This window comes from Strigops habroptila, chromosome 4 (assembly GCF_004027225.2).
Source record: "Strigops habroptila isolate Jane chromosome 4, bStrHab1.2.pri, whole genome shotgun sequence".
Classification (NCBI taxonomy): Eukaryota; Metazoa; Chordata; class Aves; order Psittaciformes; family Psittacidae; genus Strigops; species Strigops habroptila.
The window spans coordinates 22,591,750-22,613,892 of NC_046358.1; the positions used below are offsets into that span (position 1 = coordinate 22,591,750).

The 22,143-nt window shown below is 39.9% G+C and overlaps 1 protein-coding gene across 11 annotated transcripts in view; it reads left to right on the plus strand.

Annotated features, from left to right (window-relative positions):
* Window positions 1–22,143, plus strand: part of CDC42BPB (CDC42 binding protein kinase beta) — a 96,295-nt gene that overhangs the window by 22,449 nt on the left and 51,703 nt on the right. For 7 of the 11 annotated variants that reach the window (XR_003991333.1, XM_030485431.1, XM_030485432.1 and 4 more), the window contains exons 2-3: window positions 5,737–5,828; window positions 19,542–19,625. Coding sequence is in view for 10 of the 11 variants with exons in the window: in XM_030485431.1 (XP_030341291.1) it covers window positions 5,737–5,828; window positions 19,542–19,625 (176 nt within the window). In the remaining variant the exon portion in view is untranslated. Of the gene's footprint in view, window positions 1–986; window positions 1,032–5,736; window positions 5,829–15,615; window positions 15,956–16,293; window positions 16,372–19,541; window positions 19,626–22,143 lie in introns of those variants that run through there. The other 4 variants (XM_030485437.1, XM_030485438.1, XM_030485436.1 and 1 more) reach the window with 4 other exon arrangements.

A 22,143-nucleotide genomic window follows, 5' to 3' on the forward strand; every position in this document is an offset into this window, starting at 1 on the left:
ATAAAACTAGGTGACCTTGCTCAAAGGATAGAGGGGACTCTGACAGTGTGCGAAGTAGTGTCCCATATCAAGAGGTTGTTCTGCAAGGGCTAGAAGCACTTTGCAAGAGGTAACCAGGTTGTGCTTCTCAGGTTTTTAACCCAGTGGAGCTTGTATCATTATAATGATAGCCAAAGTCTTGCACCACTGAGTTTGTCTAATGGATGTTGATGAATGATGAAGAATCAGATCATTGAGCAAGAGGCAGACAGAGGAAGTGAAGTGTGTGTATGTATGTTATAAAACTGGGAGGGCAGGCATGGCAGAAGTCAAAGGCTCAGCAGAAAATGTGTCAGAGAACACAGAATGTGTCACCTTTTGCTTGTAAACAGCAGAACTTAGGTGAAGTAGAATTGGGATCTCCCTCTTTTACGAGGCTCGGTGGAATAACCCCTTGCCCTTCTCACCATACTACCTTCCCTTTTCTGCTGTACGCTTCCTTTCTTCCCTTTCCTGTGTCATGGTTTGGGTTGGAACCATCTAGTTCCAACACCCCTGCCATGGGCAGGGACACCTTCCACTAGACCAGGTTGCTTAAAGCCCCTTCCAGCCTGGCCTTGAACACTTAAGCACTGTTCTCTGCTGGGTTGGGTTTTTCGAGGGGGGGGGAGGTTGTTTTGTTTTTCGTAAGGCTTGTAGCAATTTGGACAACTTCAGTTAAATTTGGTAAAGGGGATATTAATGGTCTTCACTGGGATCAAAAGGTGCCAGGCAGGAGGAATGGATTTGGACTGCCAAACAGTCTGCTCACACATACCTTATTTCCTTAGGAAACCAGACTGGAAAAAAGTATTCACAGGGCTGGACAGTAAGAGGAAACAGGCCAGCACAGGAAAAGGGAGGCAAGGTTGTATATTGGCAACATTAAGACTGGAGTCAACAAAGAATGGAAGAACTAACAAAAATTGTCATTTCTAAAATACATGGGAAATTTCACAATTAGGTAGCAAGAGGATTGTACTTCTCTAAAACTTGAGTGTGGGTTGTAACAGGTATTTATCACCATAGTAAGCAGGTTGGGGCTACCTGGGTGTGGGTATCTCCCAAGACATGTATACAAGCACTGACTTGTTAAACCTGACAGCCTACTCTTTTAGTAGCAATATCACAGGAATGCTGTTTCTTTGAAAAGGGAGCACAAAGGGCAAACAAGTTACTTGATTTCTACAGTGTAAGTTCAGAGGGATGGTTGAGGGAAATGGTAAAACTTGCTGCTCTTTCATGTTCTTCTTCCAAAGAAAACATCTTAAATAAAATATTGGATCTGCCTGGTGGGAGTATGGCTCCACAGACAATTATCTGCGTCATTTTGTTGTTTCCCTGACATTAATATTTTGCAATTCGCATAGTTTCCTACCACAAGGTTTTGTAAAGGGGATGAGTAGATAAAGGGAGCGTGGTGGCAGATGAATTTCTGTATGACCAGGCAGTTTGGACATAGCTTCTGGGTAGATCTACCTGAATGTTATCGTGATGTTATATAATGACTTAAACCCCAAATCACTTATAAGATCAGTTCAGAACTGCAAAACTAACTGGTGCAGGGTCCTTGAGTATATGAATAGGTTGTCCAGGGAGCCGTAGAGTTACCATCCTTGGAGGTTACTGAGATCTGACCGGGTAAAACCCTGAGTAACCTGGTCTGAAATCAATATTGACTGTGATTTGAGCAGGAGATTATGCTAGAGACCTCCAGAGTTCTCTTTCAGCCTGAATCGTAACACTGTGTATTATTTTCTTGCAGTTGTCACATTTATTTAAAACTTGAAGCTGCCAATGATACAAAACATCAGATGTTCTTGAACATTTGGCAACTTTGACTCAGTTGTTTTTGTGACTCTGAATTTCTGGAAACTTGCACTGCCTAACAAAACACTTAGGAGTCCTCAAATTAGAGCCGTTGGGTAACTCCACCACTGAAACAGTAGTTATCATAAACCCAGTGGAGTTATTTTTCCACTGTATTGTAAAGGTGCTAGCTTTTGTGATTCCAGATAGTAAATTACTGACATATATTGAATGTTTCGATATCTGAACAGAAAGTAGAAATCCAAGACGTACCTCCACACTTCTCATTTTTAACCACAGTCTAGCTTGGGAAAAGTTGTCCTATTATTTTTTGAGGATGGTGTTGACAATACCATCCTTCCCTGACCTGCTTTCAGAAATGAGAGCAAATTTGACATATGCTTCTGACCTTGACAGAGGCCGGCATGCACCCATTCCTGGGGTAGCAGTGTAGAGTGTCTAGTCTGCTGTCTTAGATCGTCTCTGCTGGCATTTGATGCAGCTTTTGATCATTCTGAAACAGTCTTCGAATATCTTTTATCAGGTGTCATGATACAAATTGACTGCAGTGTAGCTGCACCAGCTAACAAACCTAAATCACAAACCTATTTACCTATGACTGCACTTCAAATGATGTTTTCTTTTTGTGCAAACAAAATATCCTAGTCCCATTTATCAGGGGAAGAGGCGAATATGATCAAAATAGGATTTGTTTGCAGGAAGAGAATTATGTCTTTCAAGCAAACCATGGGTTTCAATGAAGAAATAAATGCTGGCATTTAATTTCACATTACAAATATTAATCAAGACATCAACTGTTACTGTTTTGTATTATATTCTTGACAGCATACATTTCTTGGTTCCTTAAAATTAGTGGGTTTGTTGATTTTGGGTTTTTGTTTTGTTTTGCTTCGCTTTGCTTTGGTTTTTTTATTGTGTGTCCTTATGGAGAGAACCCTTCCTCCAAACAAATGTGAATACAATAATGTAGAATCAGCCTGAGAGAAAAGGCAGTGGTGCATGCAGATATATTGCACGTGGAACACCAATTCCAAATTCTCATTACAGCTTCACAGTCATGAGTAAACAAAGTCTTGCAATTACTCTCAGCTAATGTTACCCTGACAACAGTATATATAACAAAATTCAATAATCACTGCCAACAAAACCCCCAATACAACTAATGCTTCTGTTTGCCAGGATGAAATACTTTCATTAAGTATTAAATCAACTCCAAATAGCAAGTCCTACTTTTAATATCAAGTCTATTTTTTTGATGAAGGGATCAAAACTAATCAGTAAAGTGTAATTATTCATTACAGTATATGGAGAGAAGTTGGCTTTGAGTTCCCTCTTTATAGAATAGTGATATATAAAAGGAGAATCTAACGTTTTTAACCAGTTTTATGGTATATCACTGTGGGTATACCAATCACTTGGCATCATTCTGGCAAGTACGGTAAACATAGCTCTCTGATACTTTTTGTTGCAAGTTTCTGCTCACTCATTTTTGCCAGTTCTGTGTGTGCTACTGATGTGGATACTGGAGGGTTGAGGAACAGCAACCTCCTGGGATGGGAGCAGGAAAGCAAATTGGAAATATTTTTTAATTTAATTTACTAAGAGGTAAAAATTGTTCAATCTACTACTTACAAGCAGCAGGTCACATCCTGGTGTAAAGAGGATTCTACTCCAAGATGCCAATAAAGTAAATATGAGTTTAAATGAACTACTGGTGTATTGCCTCCTCTGAGCTCTGATCTGCTGCATAACCTCTATTGTTATGTCTGTGATTATGAGATTCTGTGGATATTAGGTTTTATTTTCAAATTTTACTTCCTTTTAAGGAATCTTGAATGCCTTGACAAAGACTTGAAGGGCTTTTTTCCATTTTGGGGAAAGCCCTATCCAATTCAAAATTTTTCTGTACATTCGAATATTCATGTTTGGTGCTCAGCCTGCCAAGAGAGAGCTCACTGAATTTGCAGTGTTTCTGAACACCTGCTAAACACTAAAAGCCAACATGAGTTAAGTACACAAATAGCTGGTCAAAAAAATAACTTCCTTTTAAGGAGGGAATACTTTTTTTTTTTTTTTTCATTTACGTCTATTAAACTAATTAATTTTAATGTGTAGTACTTTGGTTGACCAATTGAAATGGAAAAAGCAGGACCAGCCTAGGACTCTTGCAGTTTTTGAAGTGAAATGGTAGCAGTCCATAACTTGATAATGGAACTTAAATATTAGTTTCTTATCTGTAGTTGCGTTTCCTCAGTCTGTCCTGATTTGAAGGGAAGGAGGAACCTTGCAAAATCTTGATATATTGATATATATCATCACAGCCATTGGCAGTGATATTTATGTGATTAGGTGTCTGATGGGATTGGTATAGGTCTCTGACTAGTTTGTGTTGGGGTTGCTGGGTAAGTTAGATACAATTTGGGGTTTTGGGGTGATAGTCTCAATGGCTTTGTGGTGGGGGAGACCATGGTAGGTATTTCTGCCCAGCTGAAATGGGGAATCTAGTAGAAAATCCAGTAGTCTTGTTCTTAAATTTTGTACTTTGGATAGACAAGAAACATGCAGTGAAAGGGGTGTTAGTTGTGGGGAAACCTTTTCAATAATACCTCTCCTAAGTAGTACAAAGAAGCAGTGTGCCTACTCTTCAGTACACCAATTTCTTCGTTTTATTAGCTGTTATATGAATTTTGAAGTCTGTAATCTCCAGTTCAGACTTCCATATCTACTGTGTGTTTGTAAAGTTTGGTTTCTTTGAGTTAACATCTGAAATACGTCATCAAGGCAATGACCCCTCTTGTAGGAATTCTGTTTGGTTTATAACTCATTAGCTTAATGATAATGTAAGGTGAGTAAAATGGGAATCTGGGTTGAATTACAAGTAGTAGTTCTGTGATGTTTTATTCAGTTGCAAATGGGAAAATACATGTGTTTAAAAGCTTAATCTTTTTAGTTTAAGAATGTTTGTGATGAGGTGAAGAAGAGCAATCTTTTTTTGTGATAAGTTACATTCATAAGCTGCCACTTTATAGGCACCACACTTGCTCTTACACAGTTTAGCTTGCACCACTGTTTTTTCTTACTGATTTGGTCTTCATAATTAGAGTGATGAATTGTAATAAATGTTGTGTTTAAACAGTAATCCTCATCATGTGATATGATAGAAATAATTAAAATTCTGAAAGGGAATTGGAGAGGAAAAGATTGATGAGATCTGCAGGTACAGTGGAATTTACCAACCAGATATTTTGAGAAATATCCTGAATCCAGTGGGAGCACCGGCAGAAAGTACGTGTAGGTTAGTTAATTGCTGGACATCTATTAGGTTGCAGCCTTTTAATACTTACTGAAATCTAGTGATTGTTGCTTAACAGAAAAGATAGTTCAAAGTAAAAATCTTAAAGTAGCCACAGATCTTGTAGAAAATGATTTCATTGATATCAAGTAGAGACAGCTATCTCCTGAGGATGAGTTGTTAAAGCTTTAGCTGGTACTAGCTGAAATAATAAAAAGTAAAGCTGTACTCTACTTAAGAGGAGAATTATTCTAGTGGGTGAAGGATAGGTCACATTTTCTCTAGGGTTTACTCTCTCTTTCACATGGTCCTTCACTGAATCACAAAACCCTAAAGGGGGAGGGGGAGAGAAATCCTTCTGAAAGACTAGTTTGCTCTCTATTTGCTGGCAGCAAGGCAGAACCAATCATAGGATTGAACTTTTTAAAAAAATTAAGTGTTAATTAGTGTAATTTTTTTTCTTTTTAGAATTCTAATAGTATTTGAAAAACTGCTGTTGTACTGGGTGTGCAATGAATGTTTTTGACCTCTAGTTTATGCATTATTTTGGCTTAAAATATTTCTCTTCATAATTGATTTTTTTTTTTCTTAAACAGCAAGACCGTTTACAAAATTGGTAAAGGAAATGCAGCTCCATCGAGATGACTTTGAAATTATCAAAGTGATTGGAAGAGGTGCATTTGGTGAGGTAAGAGACTCTTACTCTCAGTTGTAGTAATGTAATTATAATCGTTTGTGCAAATGATTTCTTGCTACAGTTAACTTGTACTTATCCTGAAGACAAAAGATGCACACAGACATGTCAGAATACTTCCAAATGTGAGATGTAGCTAGGTACTAGTGAAAGATCCACTTGAAGCAGAGTATTAGTGCCCAGTTCTGCCATTTCTGTGACTGGCTTATTCTTACTTCAGTGTAGCAAAACAAGTGTCTCTTCAATGTGTATATGGCCCGGGTGGTCCCACCTAGCAGCTGCACAGCTGAATTTGAGATCTCTTCTCCCACTTGCCATATGTACTGTTCTGTGCTGCTTGTAATTTAACACAGAACTGGGCTGCTTCTATGGTAGGAACGCAGAGGCTGCTCCACCCATCTGCCTGTCTTTGTAGCAATCTGGTAATGCAGAAAGACACATTTGGCTGCCTCAAAGGCTGTTCCCTGTCATCTTTGAAGATCAAAGGCTGCTGGATCTGTTTTTTGGACAGCAAGTTGAATCATGCTGGGATGATAGGAACGCCTTGTGTTTTGACAGCTCGCCAGTCCCAGGACCCTGGACTGAAGCTTTACTTCTTAATATGCTTGATGAAAGTCGCTTCAGACACAGTAGTCTGATAGGGCTTGCCACTGGCAAAGGCATTCATGAGCATGTCCTCTCCACTAGGCATAGGGTACGTGAGACTTCTGGAGAACCTCAGAGACAACCCTTTCAGCATTTAAGTGCATGTAACTAAAGCCACAGATGTTAGCAAAAGAGGTTATTAACTAGAAAATTTCTGGAAGTAAGGAATACCCCTTAGATTTCTTTCAGGGAGCTTCTTTTAAGTAGTGCCGCACTAAAGTCAAATGTAGTGACAGCCATTATCAGCTCACTTCAGCCCATTAGCACTTGGTTACAACTTCTGCTGCCAGTGGCTAAGGCTAGGGTAGGCTTCCTTATCTTCATCTGGTGGTGTCTTCAGAGAGAGCAGGACATGTGCAGTGCAGGGCTTTCCTTCCAAGCATGGTATGCCCTGACATTTCAAGATATTTCACATAGAGTTTGATTATGAAACAGAGGTATAGATAGAAAAATGCCAGGACCCTACTCGACCTAGGTTCAGAAAGCAGTGAGGTTTCTATGTACATATGCACTTCAGAGTGGGTGAAGTAATAGCTTCATATCTGCATAATTCTAAGCTGCTTCAGACACTGCTTTTGAGGAAAGTGGACACATATGACAGAAATGAGTATTTCAAGAACATCTCTTCATCTGAACCATCATCTAATGATGTGATGAGGTAACATGTAGTTCATGTGTAATCATAGTGAGCATAGCTGCTGAAGGAACTTGAGCATTTTAGGTAAAATGTCCAGATAAATAGTAACATCTTGACCTGTAAGACAAAAGTTCACTTTCTAGTGGTTGTCGAACTTGGTGAGTTGCAACTTCCCTCCACTCCCCCCCAACCCCCCAAAAAAAAAGGAAGTGTTGTTTTAGGGTAGAGGAAATACTGCATGAAAATCAGTTGGTTGTTTCACTTAAATGTTTGGTTTTAGCTGGTGTGTGTTATTTTAATACGGCTTTCAGAGAGAAAAGTTACTGCAAAGAGCTTGGCAGGAAAAAGCAGAAATGGGAAAAAATGCGTTAAGTCTTAAGGAATGGCTGAAAGCTACAAATTAAATCCAGAAAAGAGATCTCAGCAGGGAGAGTAGATAAGTGTGAGCAGATAAAAGGCCTAGAGAACCAAGACAGTAGTAGGTAGCAGTCTACCTCTTTGTTAGGGTTTTGATGCAAAGCAGTAGCACATTTTTTAAGAGAGTGCCCCCACTTACTGTGAAGTGATTTTGCTGTGCATGAGCTAGATTTCCTTTGGAAGAAACTAAACCAGAACCTCCATTCCAGGTGTGCACCAAATGTGCTCCTGGCCCCAAGGAATACATAAGAATCAATCATTGGGTTTGACTCTCCTAGCAGCTTCAAAACATTTAGTTTAGGTCCAGGAGACCAACCTAGGTACAGTCTGAAGCAACAATCCTGAACAGCATACAATATATCTGGGAAGGCTCAGCACAGGCTACTTTCATCTGATGTTCTGGTCTTGCTGTGCCAAATTACTTGCTATAGTGGCTGTGACCACTGATATCTAAAGAATGTTAGATTAGTGTTTTGGCAGTGTGTCTTTTGGTAGGATTAAAAGTGGTTTCTGGATTTTTTCAGAACTAGGCTTGTGAATGCTACAGCTATCAAAAATGGGAACTCTCTATGTGACTTGCAGATGGAGTCAGTGTTGGGAATGCCTTCACACAGTGTAACTTTAAGGAAGGGCTGCTTTCCATAGTACTTGCTCTGTTCTTTTTCAAATAGGTGTTCTTCTCCACTTAACGAATTGACCAGCCGGAAATCTCAGTACAACAGCAGATGAAGTATTTCTAAGAACTTTAAGAGATTTCAGTTTATATTTGCTAGGGCGTTTAGGATGACCTTTCTTGACTTTGAATCAAGAGTCTTAAGGTATATAAAAGATACAAATTCTGTGTGGAAACTCATATTAATAGTGTTTGGAGTGCCTGAATCAACGTGTTTCATATTCTTTCATTTGGAAAAGCATGGAACTTAACTAAAGCAATTCATATCACATCCACCCCAGTGGAAATGAAATTTCGCAGAAGTGGAATGAGAAAGTATCTTATTTTCATCCTTCTGTTAGAACTGTGAGTGCTCACAAAGTCAGCGGTGTTAGTTATCTGTCAATATCATGTTGTCTTGTTCATATTTTAATTTAAAAGTGTTAGTTTATAGTTGTAGCAGCTTGAAACTTTATCAGTTTAAATTATGCAGAAATCATTGATTTTTAAGTTCATTATACTTTAATCCCACTTGCCAGAGAATATTTCATGCTTTTTGCTTATGAATGAATCCTTTGACCCTTCTATATACTACACTGCTACAACTGCCAAATATTATAAGCATTATAAAATAGCAGTTATATAAAGGTTGATGTTTCATAATGAGAAAATAAAATCAAGTTTCTGGAGGGACTTGTGGCATCTGACATGTATAAAGCAACACTTTAGAAAACTGAATGGGGAATCTGTAAGTAATTTTTCCATACTATGTTTATGCATACATAGGAACTATGTTAGAAATTAGTTGGCGGGATTCTAGTAGCTATAAGGTTATTCATTAGCTCTTGTTAAAAACAAACAAACAAAAAATCAAACAGTAGAAAAAAATGACCCAAACGCAAGTATCTGCTAGAAATAAACTTCAAAAATACCTATAGAATATTTTTTAGAATGCATAAATAAATTAATCAGAATTAAATTAAACATATTCCTATTAGAATTAAGTAGTTTAAATTGCATGCTGAACAGCTAAACAAGCAAGTCTTCAAAAAGGATGGCAACTGCATTCCATTCTTCTCAGTTTAGCTACTTTGGACTTTTTGGAGAATGCCAGAGGGTTCAGTCTTGCCAAAGAACTTTTGCGTAAATTGTAGGTTTGATGAAAGATAGCTTAAACAAAATAAAGGCATGATAATAGATATTAGTTTGGGTCACTGGTCAATTTTTGCCACATAACATGCAAGCCAAGGAAACAATGGTCTTTGACCAGAGAGAAGATTGCAAGCATATGTGAGCTTATATTGGTGAACACAACTGCAAAATCAGTGTTTAATTTAAGGCTGATTGATATAATCACCAGCACTTATCTGTACTGGCATGTCAGTGCCTTTTTCTTTCTTTCTTTCTTTCTTTCTCCTTTTCAAACCAGCAGAACTCAACCTGGTTCTTTATAATTTTTCCAGCAACAAGAGAAGAAAACCCAACTGGTAATCCAAAACTACCTGAGTGAAAGTTCTTATAGCACAGGAGATATGAGAAAGCAAGAGAAAAAGTGTTTCTTAAAGTTCTCATAATTATGCTAGGACAGAAATAGCCTAGCTCAAAACCTAGAGATTTCTTCTGTAGCCACCTGCCAAAACACGCAGGTGTCCCTTTCTAATAAACTAAGCCAGCCACTTTGCATGCAGGGTAAACTGAATGTCTGAATATCTTTTACAGCAGCTTTTAAGGCTCTGGCTTCTGGAGTCACTGCTTTGAGAACATAATTTATTTTTTTCAGAAGTTTCATAGTTATGAAGTTCAAAATTTGAAATGTTCTTTGAGTGCACGACAGAATAGCGTGTAACCTGAAATGCTAGCTGTAAGAAGGATAAACTACTTGTGGCTCTTCCCCATCTCCTAGGGTGTATTTGCCTGGGTGTATACCTAGCTGGGTGGAACGTTTTAATGAGTGCCCAAAGTAACTGAAAGTTACTTTCAGTCTTCTTTTTTTTGCAGGTCATATAGACAGATAGTTTATGTGCAGAGGGGCAATGTCCATGAGGAATAAAGCTACTAATAATTTAAAAGCACCCTGAAATAAAATCATAAATAAATGGTTTTCTGTAATCTTCATTCTGGTTTCTATTAATAAAATTAATGTAGAAGTCTGTTTTTGTAGACAAGAATGAGTATGTTGTATAGGGTGAACTAGTGAAAATACACATTCTTTAGAAGAAGATTTGAAGAATATGAGCACAGACTGGAAAACTCCAGCTTTTAAACCTTTAAAAAACCATGCCAAACCAAAAAATCCAAATCACCTGTGACTTGAAGTTCGCATGTGCCTGACTACTTCTTCTATCTAGAAATATTGTTGACCATTATTTGAAATGAAATAATGTCCTGAGAGCCTGTGGTTGGTGGGATTGTGCTTACCTGAGAAATTTATGCCAGCCTAAGTGCCTTCTGCGTGCTTGGTTTTTGCTTCTGCCTGCCAAGGGAACTGAGAGTGCTTGTGCTGCAGTATAGTGAGAGAGATAGGAGGAGGATCTTGTGTATGGGAACTGTCTGGCTCTAAATACTTGCACTGACTCCATCGCAAGCTTCATCTGACCCCTTAGCAGTGTACTTGTAAGTCTTTAAGATCACTCTTATTTTGTGTAAAGGACCAATTAGGCACGCTGCTGTAGATTAACGTGTTTCAGTGACGAGCAGTTGTTGAAAGAACTGTGTCAAAATGTACATAGTTTGAGAACTTGAATTGTATAACGTGGCTGACACCTCCTGGAAATTTGGCAGCATGGGACTGAAACAATTGTTTTCCTTCCCTTGTTTGTTAGCAAGGATCTCTTGAATGAGCAATGCTTACCATGGTTGCAGCAGAAGGGTGGAACTGCTTGTTCTTGCTTAGCACAAAAATAACTAAAACTCTTAATGTGCCCCACCTAAGTATTACTGCTCTGGATGGATTAGAAATACCTCTTGATATAAATGCTGTTGTGTACAGAGTTGATGTGTGTAGTATTTAGTAATAGTACATGTCACCTCGACTCAGGATGCTTAGTCAGAGTCTTACTTGGAATCAAAAGACTTTAAAATGTGTTTCCAGAAGAAAATAAGTAATGGTTGAGAGAATAAGACTGATCCTCTTGTTTCTGATATATTATATGGTTCCTAATGAGAGAGATTACCTGGGACATAAAGAGGAGGCCAAGGTACTCAGTGATTTTTTTTTTTTTTGCCTTGGTCTTCACCAGCAAGAGCTCCAGCCACACCGACCAAGTCACAGAAAGCATAGGCGGGGACTGTGAGAATGTGAAGAACCACCTGCTGTAGAAGATCAGGTTCGAGACCATCTAAGGAACCTGAAGGTGCACAAGTCCATGGGACCTGATGAAATCCATCCATGGGTCCTGAAGGAACTGGTGGATGAAGTGGCTACACCACTGTCCATCATAATTAAGAAGTCGTGGCAGTCCAGTGAAGTTCCCACTGACTGGAAAAATGGAAACATAACCCCCATTTTTAAAAAGGTTAAAAAGGAAGATCCAGAGAACTATAGGCTGCTCAGCCTCACCTCCGTCCCTGGCAAGATCATGGAGCAGTTCCTCTTGGAAGCTATGTTAAAGCACGTGGAAAATAAGGAAGTGATTGGTGGCAGCCAACGTGGCTTCAATAAGGGCAAATTGTGCCTGACAAATTTGGTGGCCTTTTACAATGGGGCTATGGCAATGGTGGATAGGGGAAGAGCAACTGATGTCATCTACCTGAACTTTTGCAAAGCATTTGACACTTCCACATGACACACTTGTCAGTAAACTGGAGAGACATGGATTTGAGGGATGGACCACTGGGTGACAAAAGAATTGGCTGGATGGTCACACTCAAAAGAGTTGTGGTCAAAGGACACCAGGGACAAGTAGTGTTCTTCAGGGGTCAGTAATGGGTCCAGTGCTATTTAACATCTTTGTCGGTGACATGGACAGCGGCTTGTTGGAGCAAGTCCAGAGGGGGGTCTGGAGCACCTCCCATATGAAGACAGGCTGAGGAAGTTGGGGCTGTTCAGCCTGGAGAAGGCTGCGTGGAGACCTCATAGCAGCCTTCCAGTATCTGAAGGGGGCCTATAAGGATGCTGGGGAGGGACTCTTCATTAGGGACTGTAGTGATAGGACAAGGGGGAATGGGTTCAAACTTCAGCAGGGGAAGTTTAGATTAAATATAAGGAAGAAGTTCTTTATAGTGAGGGTGGTGAGGCACTGGAATGGGTTGCCCAGGGAAGTTGTGAATGCTCCATCCCTGGCGGTGTTCAAGGCCAGGTTGGATGGAGTCTTGGGTGACATGGTTTAGTGCAAGGTGTCCCTGCCCATGGCAGGGGGATTGGAACCAGATGATCTTAAGGTCCTTTCCAACCCCGACTATTCTGTGATTCTAATTGAGTGCACCCTCAGCAAGTTTGCTGATGACACAAAGCTGTATGCTGCGGTTGACACGCTGAAGGGAAGGGGTGCCATCCAGAGGAACCTTGACAGGCTTGAGAGGTGGGCCAGTGCCAACCTCATGAAGTTCAACAGGCCAAGTGCAGGGTCCTGCACCACGTGGAGTACTGCGTTCAGCTCTGAGGCCCCCAACATAAGAAGGATGTGGACCTGTTCAGGCAAGTCCAGAGGAATGATCAGAGGGCTGGAGCACCTCTCCTATGAAGACAGGCTGAGAGTTGGAGTTGTTCAGCCTGGAGAAGAGAAGGCTCTGGGGAGACCTGCTAGCAGCCTTCCAGTACCTAAAGGAGGCTTTGAACTGGAAGATGGTAGATTTAGATTAGGTGTTAAGACGAAGCTTTTTCCTATGAGGATGGTGAAGCACCTCCAGAGAAGCTGTGGATGCCCCATCCATAGAAGTGTTCAAGGCCAGGTTGGATGGGGCTTTGAGCAACCTGATCTAGTGTGAGATGTCCCTGCCCATGGCAGGAGGGTTGGAACTAGGTGATCTTGAAGGGCCCTTCCAACCCAAACTATTCTATGATTCTATAATATACTGGCTAAGGATGCAGTGAGACTCAGAAGTGAATATGCAAAATCTAAGCTTCCTGTGGACAGTCGTGCTTGGCAGTGAGACGCAGAGCTGTTTGTGTGTTTTCCAACTGGTAATCACAGCTGTAGGGTACTGAGCTTAATGTTTTTATGTTCTTCCAGAAATTAACCTGGGGTACAGTGAGCCTACAGGCTGCAATTAAGGCTGTCTCACTATTCAGAAGCTTTGGTGATTGGTATTAAGTACCCAGCAGGGACTATGACTTCCTACATCGTAGATTAACAGAATTCAGAAGTATTGCACACAACATGTGACACTTTTCATCCAGCTATTGAAAGAGTCAAAGCATTCAGAATATGAGGCAGAAGAAATATTTAATTAGCTTTGCTTTTCTACAGTATGCTCTTCCCCGCCCCAAAAAAAAATATCAAAGCAACTATTTTCTGCTGTGGAAATGGATGAAGAAAGAAGCTGCTTTGTTTTGGAAATGCTTCAAAAGAGCTGTTTGCTGTCTTGGTTCTCCCCAGCTCCGTGTCTGTTTGTATGGCAGCACTAAGTTACTATGGTGACAGGCAGGTTGCAAGGAGCTGGAGAGACATGGTTCATTATAGTGCTGCTGCGAGACCAGCCATTTGTCTCTGCAACCCCCTCCTGACTGCTGAGGAAGAGCTTAGGTGTTATTCAGGGCCTTTATTCTTTTGCAGATCCTTTCTGGCTGGCACTTGTCACTTCTTATTTGCAAATCATGAAGATCCATGCTGTGTGCTCAAAAAACAGATTTTGCTTTGGAAATGTGTACCATGGTGTATGAACCCTAGCAAAAGACACTCTGGTTGCTCATTTTAAATGTAAAACAGACATAAGAAAACTGAGAGCGCTGTCCAGACCAGTTTTTCCTCAAAGATGCGATATTAAAACCGTTAACTAAGGAGAGACATATCAAAGACTTTTCGTATCCAAGAATATCAGGAGGATAAAGCAGTTCCTGCAGTGTTTTTTCAGTAGCTAGTGTCCAAGGTATCAATAGCATGACACAGAAATAGTAAGAGTGGCATATACAAGACTTAACTGAGGGAAATGACTGTTCTATTCAATTATGAATCTGGTAATAAGACATTATGGGTAAATTGTTTACATCTGAAATGATATTTTGTCTCTTCTCCCAGTTGAAAGGCTTGTCTAATGTCTCTGCTCAAACGTCTAAAGCCATTCCAAGTTCCTGCCAAAGGTTAATTCATGGTAATTTTACACTATTTTATCCGTGTAATTTTATTGTCCATTAGGCTAAGCAGATCTTTTATCTTATGTCATCCTTATAACTGATGCTCTTCCTTCCAATTTTATTTGTAGGTAGCAATCATATCCACTTTTTCTTTAAAACAAGTAAAGCTTTTTCTTTTCCTATGTTAGTATAAGAGGCTCTTTAGTTCCTTGATCATCTCAATAGTCTGCCTTCACACCTGCTCCAAACAGAGTATTTCTCTGAGGTATGGCTCTATGTGCAGTTTCCAGTGAGTTTGTATTTCTACAAAGCACTAATGTTTGCCCATCCCTGGTGGTGTGTATCTGCCTATGAATTCTAGAGTCACGTTTGTCTTCTTCAAAACCATGCCTGCATGGTTTCCAAGAAGTCCTTTTGTTAACTATCTTAATTGTTTTCTGTATATCTAAGCTTGCATTTAAATGATTTCTGCACTTTCATATGCCATACTTATCGCTGCTTACTAATGCTGATTGTGTCACTCAAAGGGCAGAGTACAGTGGTGGGAAGTTCTGTCATATTTGTAGAGGCTGATCTGGTGGCTGATTCCCACTATGTAGGTTTCATTGGGGCATGAGGAAACATGGAACATGGATTAGGATGGCTTTGCACATTGCAGCCCTAAATGTCAATATCAAGTGGGTTTTGAAGATCAAAATGCAGTGAAATACTTCTATAAACCAATTCAAGAAGCAAAATACTAGCTCTTGCCAAAGTCCAAAAATTATATTTTAGCTCTGTTGGTTCCTTTTTCATTGCAGTACAAGTGAAACAGCTTTGAGGCAAAAAGTACAGGGGAAAAAATGGATGGCAGGAGTAATACAAATCTGATAGGGTGTTCTGGCATGTAGTTACCACAGCTGGCTCTCATGTATGCTTTAGCCCCAGTTCTCATACGTTTTTTGACATAAATGTATCTGAAGTTGGTGGAACTGCAGGCACTAGCATTCATTAGGCTTTCTGAGGTCCGTGAGAAAACTACACTTGATTTTTATTGTAATGTCCCTGTTGTGGTGAATCTTAATCTTGATGAGTCACAGTGACAGTAATCAAATCAGCTGGTGACAGTTTAGACCCATTAAGGGCTTGCCTAGAAAGGGGGGGCTGTAGAGGCGAGGGAACCCCTGCATCTGGAATCTTTCCTTGTCAGTGTTTTGAGACTCAGTAAAACAGAAGCACCTGTATCTCTCTACCACACTGCTCTGTGATGGTTGAGTATTCGGAACCCCTGATTCTCCATTCCGACCTAGCATAATGAGATACAAGTTGGGTAAGTTAAAATTCTTAATTTGATAGGGGTATCAGAGATAGTTATTCTGGGTCAAAGGTGTGTGGATTAGTTAGCCCACATCCCATCTCTTTGGCCAGGTAGAGAGGTGTAGGAAGAGAAGGACAGACCAGACGTGAACCCTCCCAGGCTTCCAGCAGCTGAGGGTTCAGGGGGTCTCTAACCACAGTGGTCAGTAATCACTGAGACTTCTGCTGTGTGTGTTACTCAGGTAATTAAGCATGTATTTACATACCGTCTGAATACTTAGCTGTCCACAGCAGCCTGTGGCTGAGTGCCAAAACTGTTGTGTGGCAATAATATTTCCTTAATTCAAATTTTATTTGGTGCTTTTCAATTTCTGTGTTATGAGAAGCAGCAAATAATTGTTCTATATTCATCTTCAAGACATTTATGGCTTTGTATGTCTATCATAGCTGTATCTTGTCCAGGCCTGGAATATTTTAGGCTATTAAACCTTTTTCAGAAACTGTTTTACACCTCTGCTTGTGCCTTTTTCCCACTTCATTATCCTTGCCATACTTTTTTTCCTTTTAACTTCTATTACAGTGTAGGTTATAATAGGCATGGAAATGAAGAATGAACTAATCAAAATTAAATCCTGGTCTTTTGCAGCGTGTGCATAACGTAAGCGCGTGTTTGGCCAGTAGGCTTTTAAACTTCGAAGATAGAAGCAATGCTTTTGTTCTTAAAGTAGGCATTTGCAGCAGTGTACAAATCCATATCCTTTAGAATACCTTGGAACACCAAGTATTTTTTTCTTATGTTAGTAGATATGGTGGATTGGTATGTAGTATAGGAGCCATTGTATTTAAAACCTGACATCTTGCATGGTTAGCACAATTGCAATGTAAGAGGTTTCTGTTTGATCTCGCAAAGCAGTCACTGTGGTTATTATAATTGAATTTGAGCTATGCCAGAGAAAGAGGAATTAATACCGAAGTAAGAAAAAACAACAATACCGCAGCATGTCAGAAGCAGCCAAAGCATTATATGACAATTGTAAACTTAGAAACACTGCCACCTGATGAAGAAAGTAAAAGAAAGCTATCTTGAGGAGACACTGAGGTGTTCTATGGAACTATGGGTATAGGATTTCTTGCAATATTGCAACAATATTCTTGCTTATATTACTACTGAATTTATCAAGGCATAAGTTCGTGCTTCCATGTTTTAGTTCAGACATCACTGAGGTTTGGGTTTTGTGAGGCAACTTCTGCACCTTTCAGGTTTCTTTTCAGAGAGAAATTTCTTGGTCAATTCCCTATTTTGCTGTATGGTTGCATGATTTTTTCTGCTGACACAAGAAGCTGTCCCGCTGTCACCCTTACAACTAAAGCAGCAGTATGTTCACTGGTGCCATATAACCACTTACTGTGAAAATATGAGTCAACTTTCCTTTTATTAATTCTACTTTCTCTTCCACAGAAGGCAATTATCTTCCTCCTGAAGGTTTAAATTGAGCTTTTCTAAGCAGTCCCTTTCAGTTGAAAATAAATAGCACTAGTATAGATAGCAACTGGGGAATTGCTAAATAGGTCCTACAGATTTGGCTTCCTTTTTAGTTTTTTCTTTTTCCAGGCCTGTTCTCATTTTCTATTTTATTATTTGCTCAGCTCCTCAGCTGTGTACATCCTCGATGCCAGGCTCACATCATTCCTCAGCAGTGGAGCATGCTTCGAACTTCCTCCATCCTGCAGTGCTTTCAGGCAGTGATGGCCTTAGATAAAGTGCAGTAGATGCGTATCTGGGTTCTGACTTGTGCACTATATTTGTACTTAAATAGCAGAGCAGTTCTAGGGTTGTGTTGTAATGGAACTTGAATGATGCTACTTCAGGGCTCACAGAGCTATGCTTGCAAATTGCTTCTGCCCCAGAGCTTCTGTTTGTCTGCAGCAGGTAATTGCACTCAGCTCTGGTCTGTCCATTCTGTAGAGATGGGGATATTTCCCGAGTCGTCATGTTCTGTATGGAACAGAGTTTAAAATGTATAGTGGGTAATGTCAGCATCTTGCAGTTCCACAAAGCTCTTAAGGTGCAGTTTGACTTACAGTGTGCTTTCAGCTGTATCAGGGTAATGATTCAATTAAGTGTATGAAGAGGCGTTGTTACAATGGCTTTTAGCTGCAAGGCCACGATAAAGCTAGGAGCAAGGCTAAATGTTTTGAGCCATTACTGAAGGTCAATGTTGAACAGTTTCAAGTGCCAAGGAATCTCATGTGTTTGGTTGAGACTTTCTCATCTTACTTGTCGTGCCCCCCCAGCACAAGCGGGAGGTGTTTGTAGGCCAGGAGACACTGGGATGTAATGTACCTATAGATATTCTACACCACTTACAGAAGCTTCTTCTTAGTGCTGTGTCTTTCCCAGCTGCGTTTAGGGCCAGATGCACGTCTTTCCTGTGACAGGTACCAGCTTGTCCTTTGCTTAAGGCAGGTTTCCATAACATGACTGAGTGCAGGTGTATGCTAGTTGTCACTCACCTGTTACGTGACCTGCTGAGTGGAGCTTCATGCACTGAGGGGTGGAGGCTTAGGTATGCATCTGCTGAGAGGTGTCTGTCTAAATGTGAATGTCCCATTCTTGTGTTACTGGAGGAGCAGTTTCCCCCTCGTCTGGAGCTTCTTTACTGGGAAGATGCAGAGAGATCTTATATTTCCCTCATCCCTCCACAAGACTTCTGACTTTGTATACTGTTGCTCTGCTTGATTCTGCACTATTCCAACCTTGGTTTATAGTCAAGATCTTAGAGCTGCCGTAGCTCCTGAATCTCTTACAGATAAGAGATTTTAAGCAACAGAAGAGGCAAGCTGATGTCATTCCTGTTAGTTTTCCTGCTGCTGTTCAGAGCTCTGTTGGAAGCGATGTAAGCTGATTGGTCTTCTACTTCTGAAATAGAGACAATTTGAGAAGCAGCAGAAATATTCAAGCAGTCCATGTATAGTCTTGTGAAAATGTTGCTTTCTTAGTCGTGATGCCTGCTTTTCTTTTACCAACTGGAAAAAATTTTGTGGAAATGATGGCTTTACTACAAGAAGAATTAGTTTTGGTCTCGGAAAATTCAAGTCCTGGTCAAAATAAAGTCTTTGCATTCCTGAGCCTTGAAGGTTTTTTTATTCTGTTTTTTCTTCCACTGTACAGCTCTGCATAGCTACTGTTCATGATAGACCTGTCTAAGCAAGTCTAATACACAGGATGCATAGTAATATGCTTCAAACAAAATGATGAATAAGTAAATGGATACTGTTTTTACTTCTTTTTTAATAACTGCATACAGTACATAAAAGCATGTTCATTTACAAATATCTTTCAAGTTTCTGAAATCTGAAATGTGAGAACAAATTAGTCGAAGGTAGTGTATTTCTGCTGACAGCAGCCTCTCTTGTTTTCTTAGGCTGCCCTTTAAATGTTGCCTCATTGGCTGAAGGCATGGCATACAAGCATTGCTTGTTCTTGGCAAACAATGCAGCTTTACTACGCATCTTCATATGAAAAGCTTCATGCTCCTCCTGTATCATCCCCCTGTACTTGATCATGAGCACTTGACCACACATAGTGTGCTGTGCATCAAGCACATGATAATAATGTAGGAGGAATATAGAAGGAGCAAAGACTCAAGCTGTAGTTTATCAGTGTGTGTGTTGATTGCTGATGACTCTTTAGTAACTTACTAATTTGTGGGCATTAAGCTGTTTGAAAACTATTTCTCTGACTGCTTTTGTGTGAATATTAAGCTGTTTAAATACTGCCTTTCTCCAATCATGCTTTTGTTAAATAAAGATATCTTGTTATTTCAGGTAGCAGTTGTTAAAATGAAGTGTACAGAGCGCATTTATGCAATGAAAATTCTGAATAAATGGGAGATGCTTAAAAGGGCAGAGGTAAGTAATATGGTTCTTTAATGCAGAGATTTTTTTAAATGGCATTAGGAAAATTACATTGAAGCTCTTCCAGATTAGGAAGAATTATTTCGTGAGCATAGGAGCTTCATTCTTTTATTTATTTATTTATTTATTTATTTATTTCCTTAAGCTGTTTTAATGCAATCAAGTCTGACAGTCCCTTCCAGGCATCTGTTGTTCTCAGCACTACTGCGTATTCATTTATCAGACAGTCTGCCCTAGTTCTTAACCTGAATTTATTGGCCAGATTTTTGTTTACAGTAAAGGCAAGTTAAAGGCTACATGAAAGCTGAGTGAGATTGGTGCTCCTATGACATTTACAGCTGTATACAAAAACATTATGAAAGGTCTTTTTTCTCCTACATTCAGAAAGCATACATTAAGGAGCTTTGCATCCTACAGTTTGTAACAGGATTTATATAACTGGTGAAACTATAACTAAATATTTTGAATCACAGCTTCAGACTGTAAAACAAAATGTGTTAAGAAGGTAAATCTGTTTAAGAAGGGTATTTTTAATAAAAGTTGTACATTGTCACAACAAATTATGTAAATGTGAATGGGTACTTCACAGATTAGGAAAGGACCTACTAAGAATATGCCATGGGAAGTGGTATATTTCTAGGATACCTACTCTTGCATGAGGAAAACCTTGTGGCAAGTATAATATTACATAAGTCAGCAGGTAAATGAGCAATAGATTTGAGGGGAAAATGCATGTAGTGCATCAAAACTTGGAGCAGTTCTATTAAGGGCAAAGGCTAGCTGCTTGCTGAGGGCTGAGCCAGCTGACCCTTCCCTTCCCATTCTTCTGTCCCCTTCCTGACACCACCTCTCCCCCAGCCTACCCTTTCTAGTCCCTCCCTTCCTTTTAGGGAGTCAGTGCCAGCTAGCTCTTTTCCTGTGAATAAATCTCCTCCCTCTTGTTAAGCCCCTCTTCACCACAGCCTTTGCCTGATTTAGTCACACTTTGTCCATCGGACCATGCTCTGCTTTACAAGCAGTGGCAGCCACTGCCACTCTGCATTTCTTTGAGCTGTCAGGGGAGTTCACACTCTTGGCTGTGCTGCATCAGCGGTTCTGCATTAAACCTTCCCCTGTACAGCGGAAATTTGGTGCCCTTTTTACACAGATTTCAGTTGGGTTAATTAATTGGTCAATATAGAATTGTTTTAAACCCAAATGCTTGTAGGAGCTTTCAAAGTCTAATGAAACACAGCTATTGCTGGCTTACTTCAGTCATTTTTAAAGTGATTTAATTAAATGGCCTATCTAAATACCTGAAACTTTTAAATGTAGAGACGTTCTGAGAAGACAGCTGCCTACACATTGTCTTCAAAGTATACAGCTAACTCCTCTTACCCTGTCAGGCAGGCACAACAGGTGGAAGAGGGTTATCCAACAAGAAAAATGTGTAATGAGCAACTGTTTTCCCAAGTTACAGTCCAGCTAAGTTCTCTTCCCGCTGATTTTTCCCCAACTACAAAGTATCATGAACTGTCTTCTCTGCTGTGCCCCATTGTGTTTTCCTGTTCAGTTAGCTGGCTTGAATTGGCTTTTCTGGATAAGCAAGGCTTTATAACCTGCATATCAAGTTCATAAAACATCTGGGTGTTAAAATTTCCCGAATGTGGTGAAACTTGTTAGTTTTTAAAATGAAGCCTGCAAGAATACAGTAGCCTCTTAAGTGAGCAGTTCCACTGAAAAGCAGACTTTGGCTGTTTTCATATCCACTGTAAGAGTGGTCTAAGAAGCATGTTGTTATGCTGGTTTGTTTGTTTTGTATGACTCCTTAAATGTAGCAAAAAGTTACCTAAATACTGCTTATTTGTGTACTAGCTGCAAGAAAAAACCCATATGGTCAGAAACCACTAAAATACAGTGAAGATTAGTGAGTGTCAACTGACATTCATAAATGGGTTGCAAGTAAATAGGCATGCCATTTATGTTGATAAGGTAGACCGTTTGTATTCGTTGTTCTGACAGCAAAATACGTAGTCACTAGTGTATTACTGTTGACAGTTGCAAATAAGTCCTGACTAGCTGATTAGGTAAGCTGTCATACTTTTTCAAGGCACATCTTAAGGCCTTTTAAGCTAGAGTAAGGAGAGCAGCAGAGTTTTATACTTTGAATTCATGATGCAAAGCATTCAGCAGCATTACTGGTTTTGAAGTGTTCATAACATTCCCTCACTATTTGAGGTTGCACAGTGAACTGGATCAAGGAACTGATGTCTTCAAAAATAAACAAACTAGTTTTCTGTGTTGGCAGCCTCTTTGCATCGTGGTGCCAGAAGAACTGAGAAGTGCTGTGCTCTGGTGCTGCGGGCAGGGGATAGGATTACTTAGAGCTGCTGTTGCTGCCAAACTTTTGTAGAGTGATACTTTGGCCTTGCATTCATAAACCGTTAAACCACTCTCAGTTAACATTTAATTATAGTTTACATCTTTCTGCACCAATAATTGCTAACTTTACAACGTGGCCACAGTATGGTCA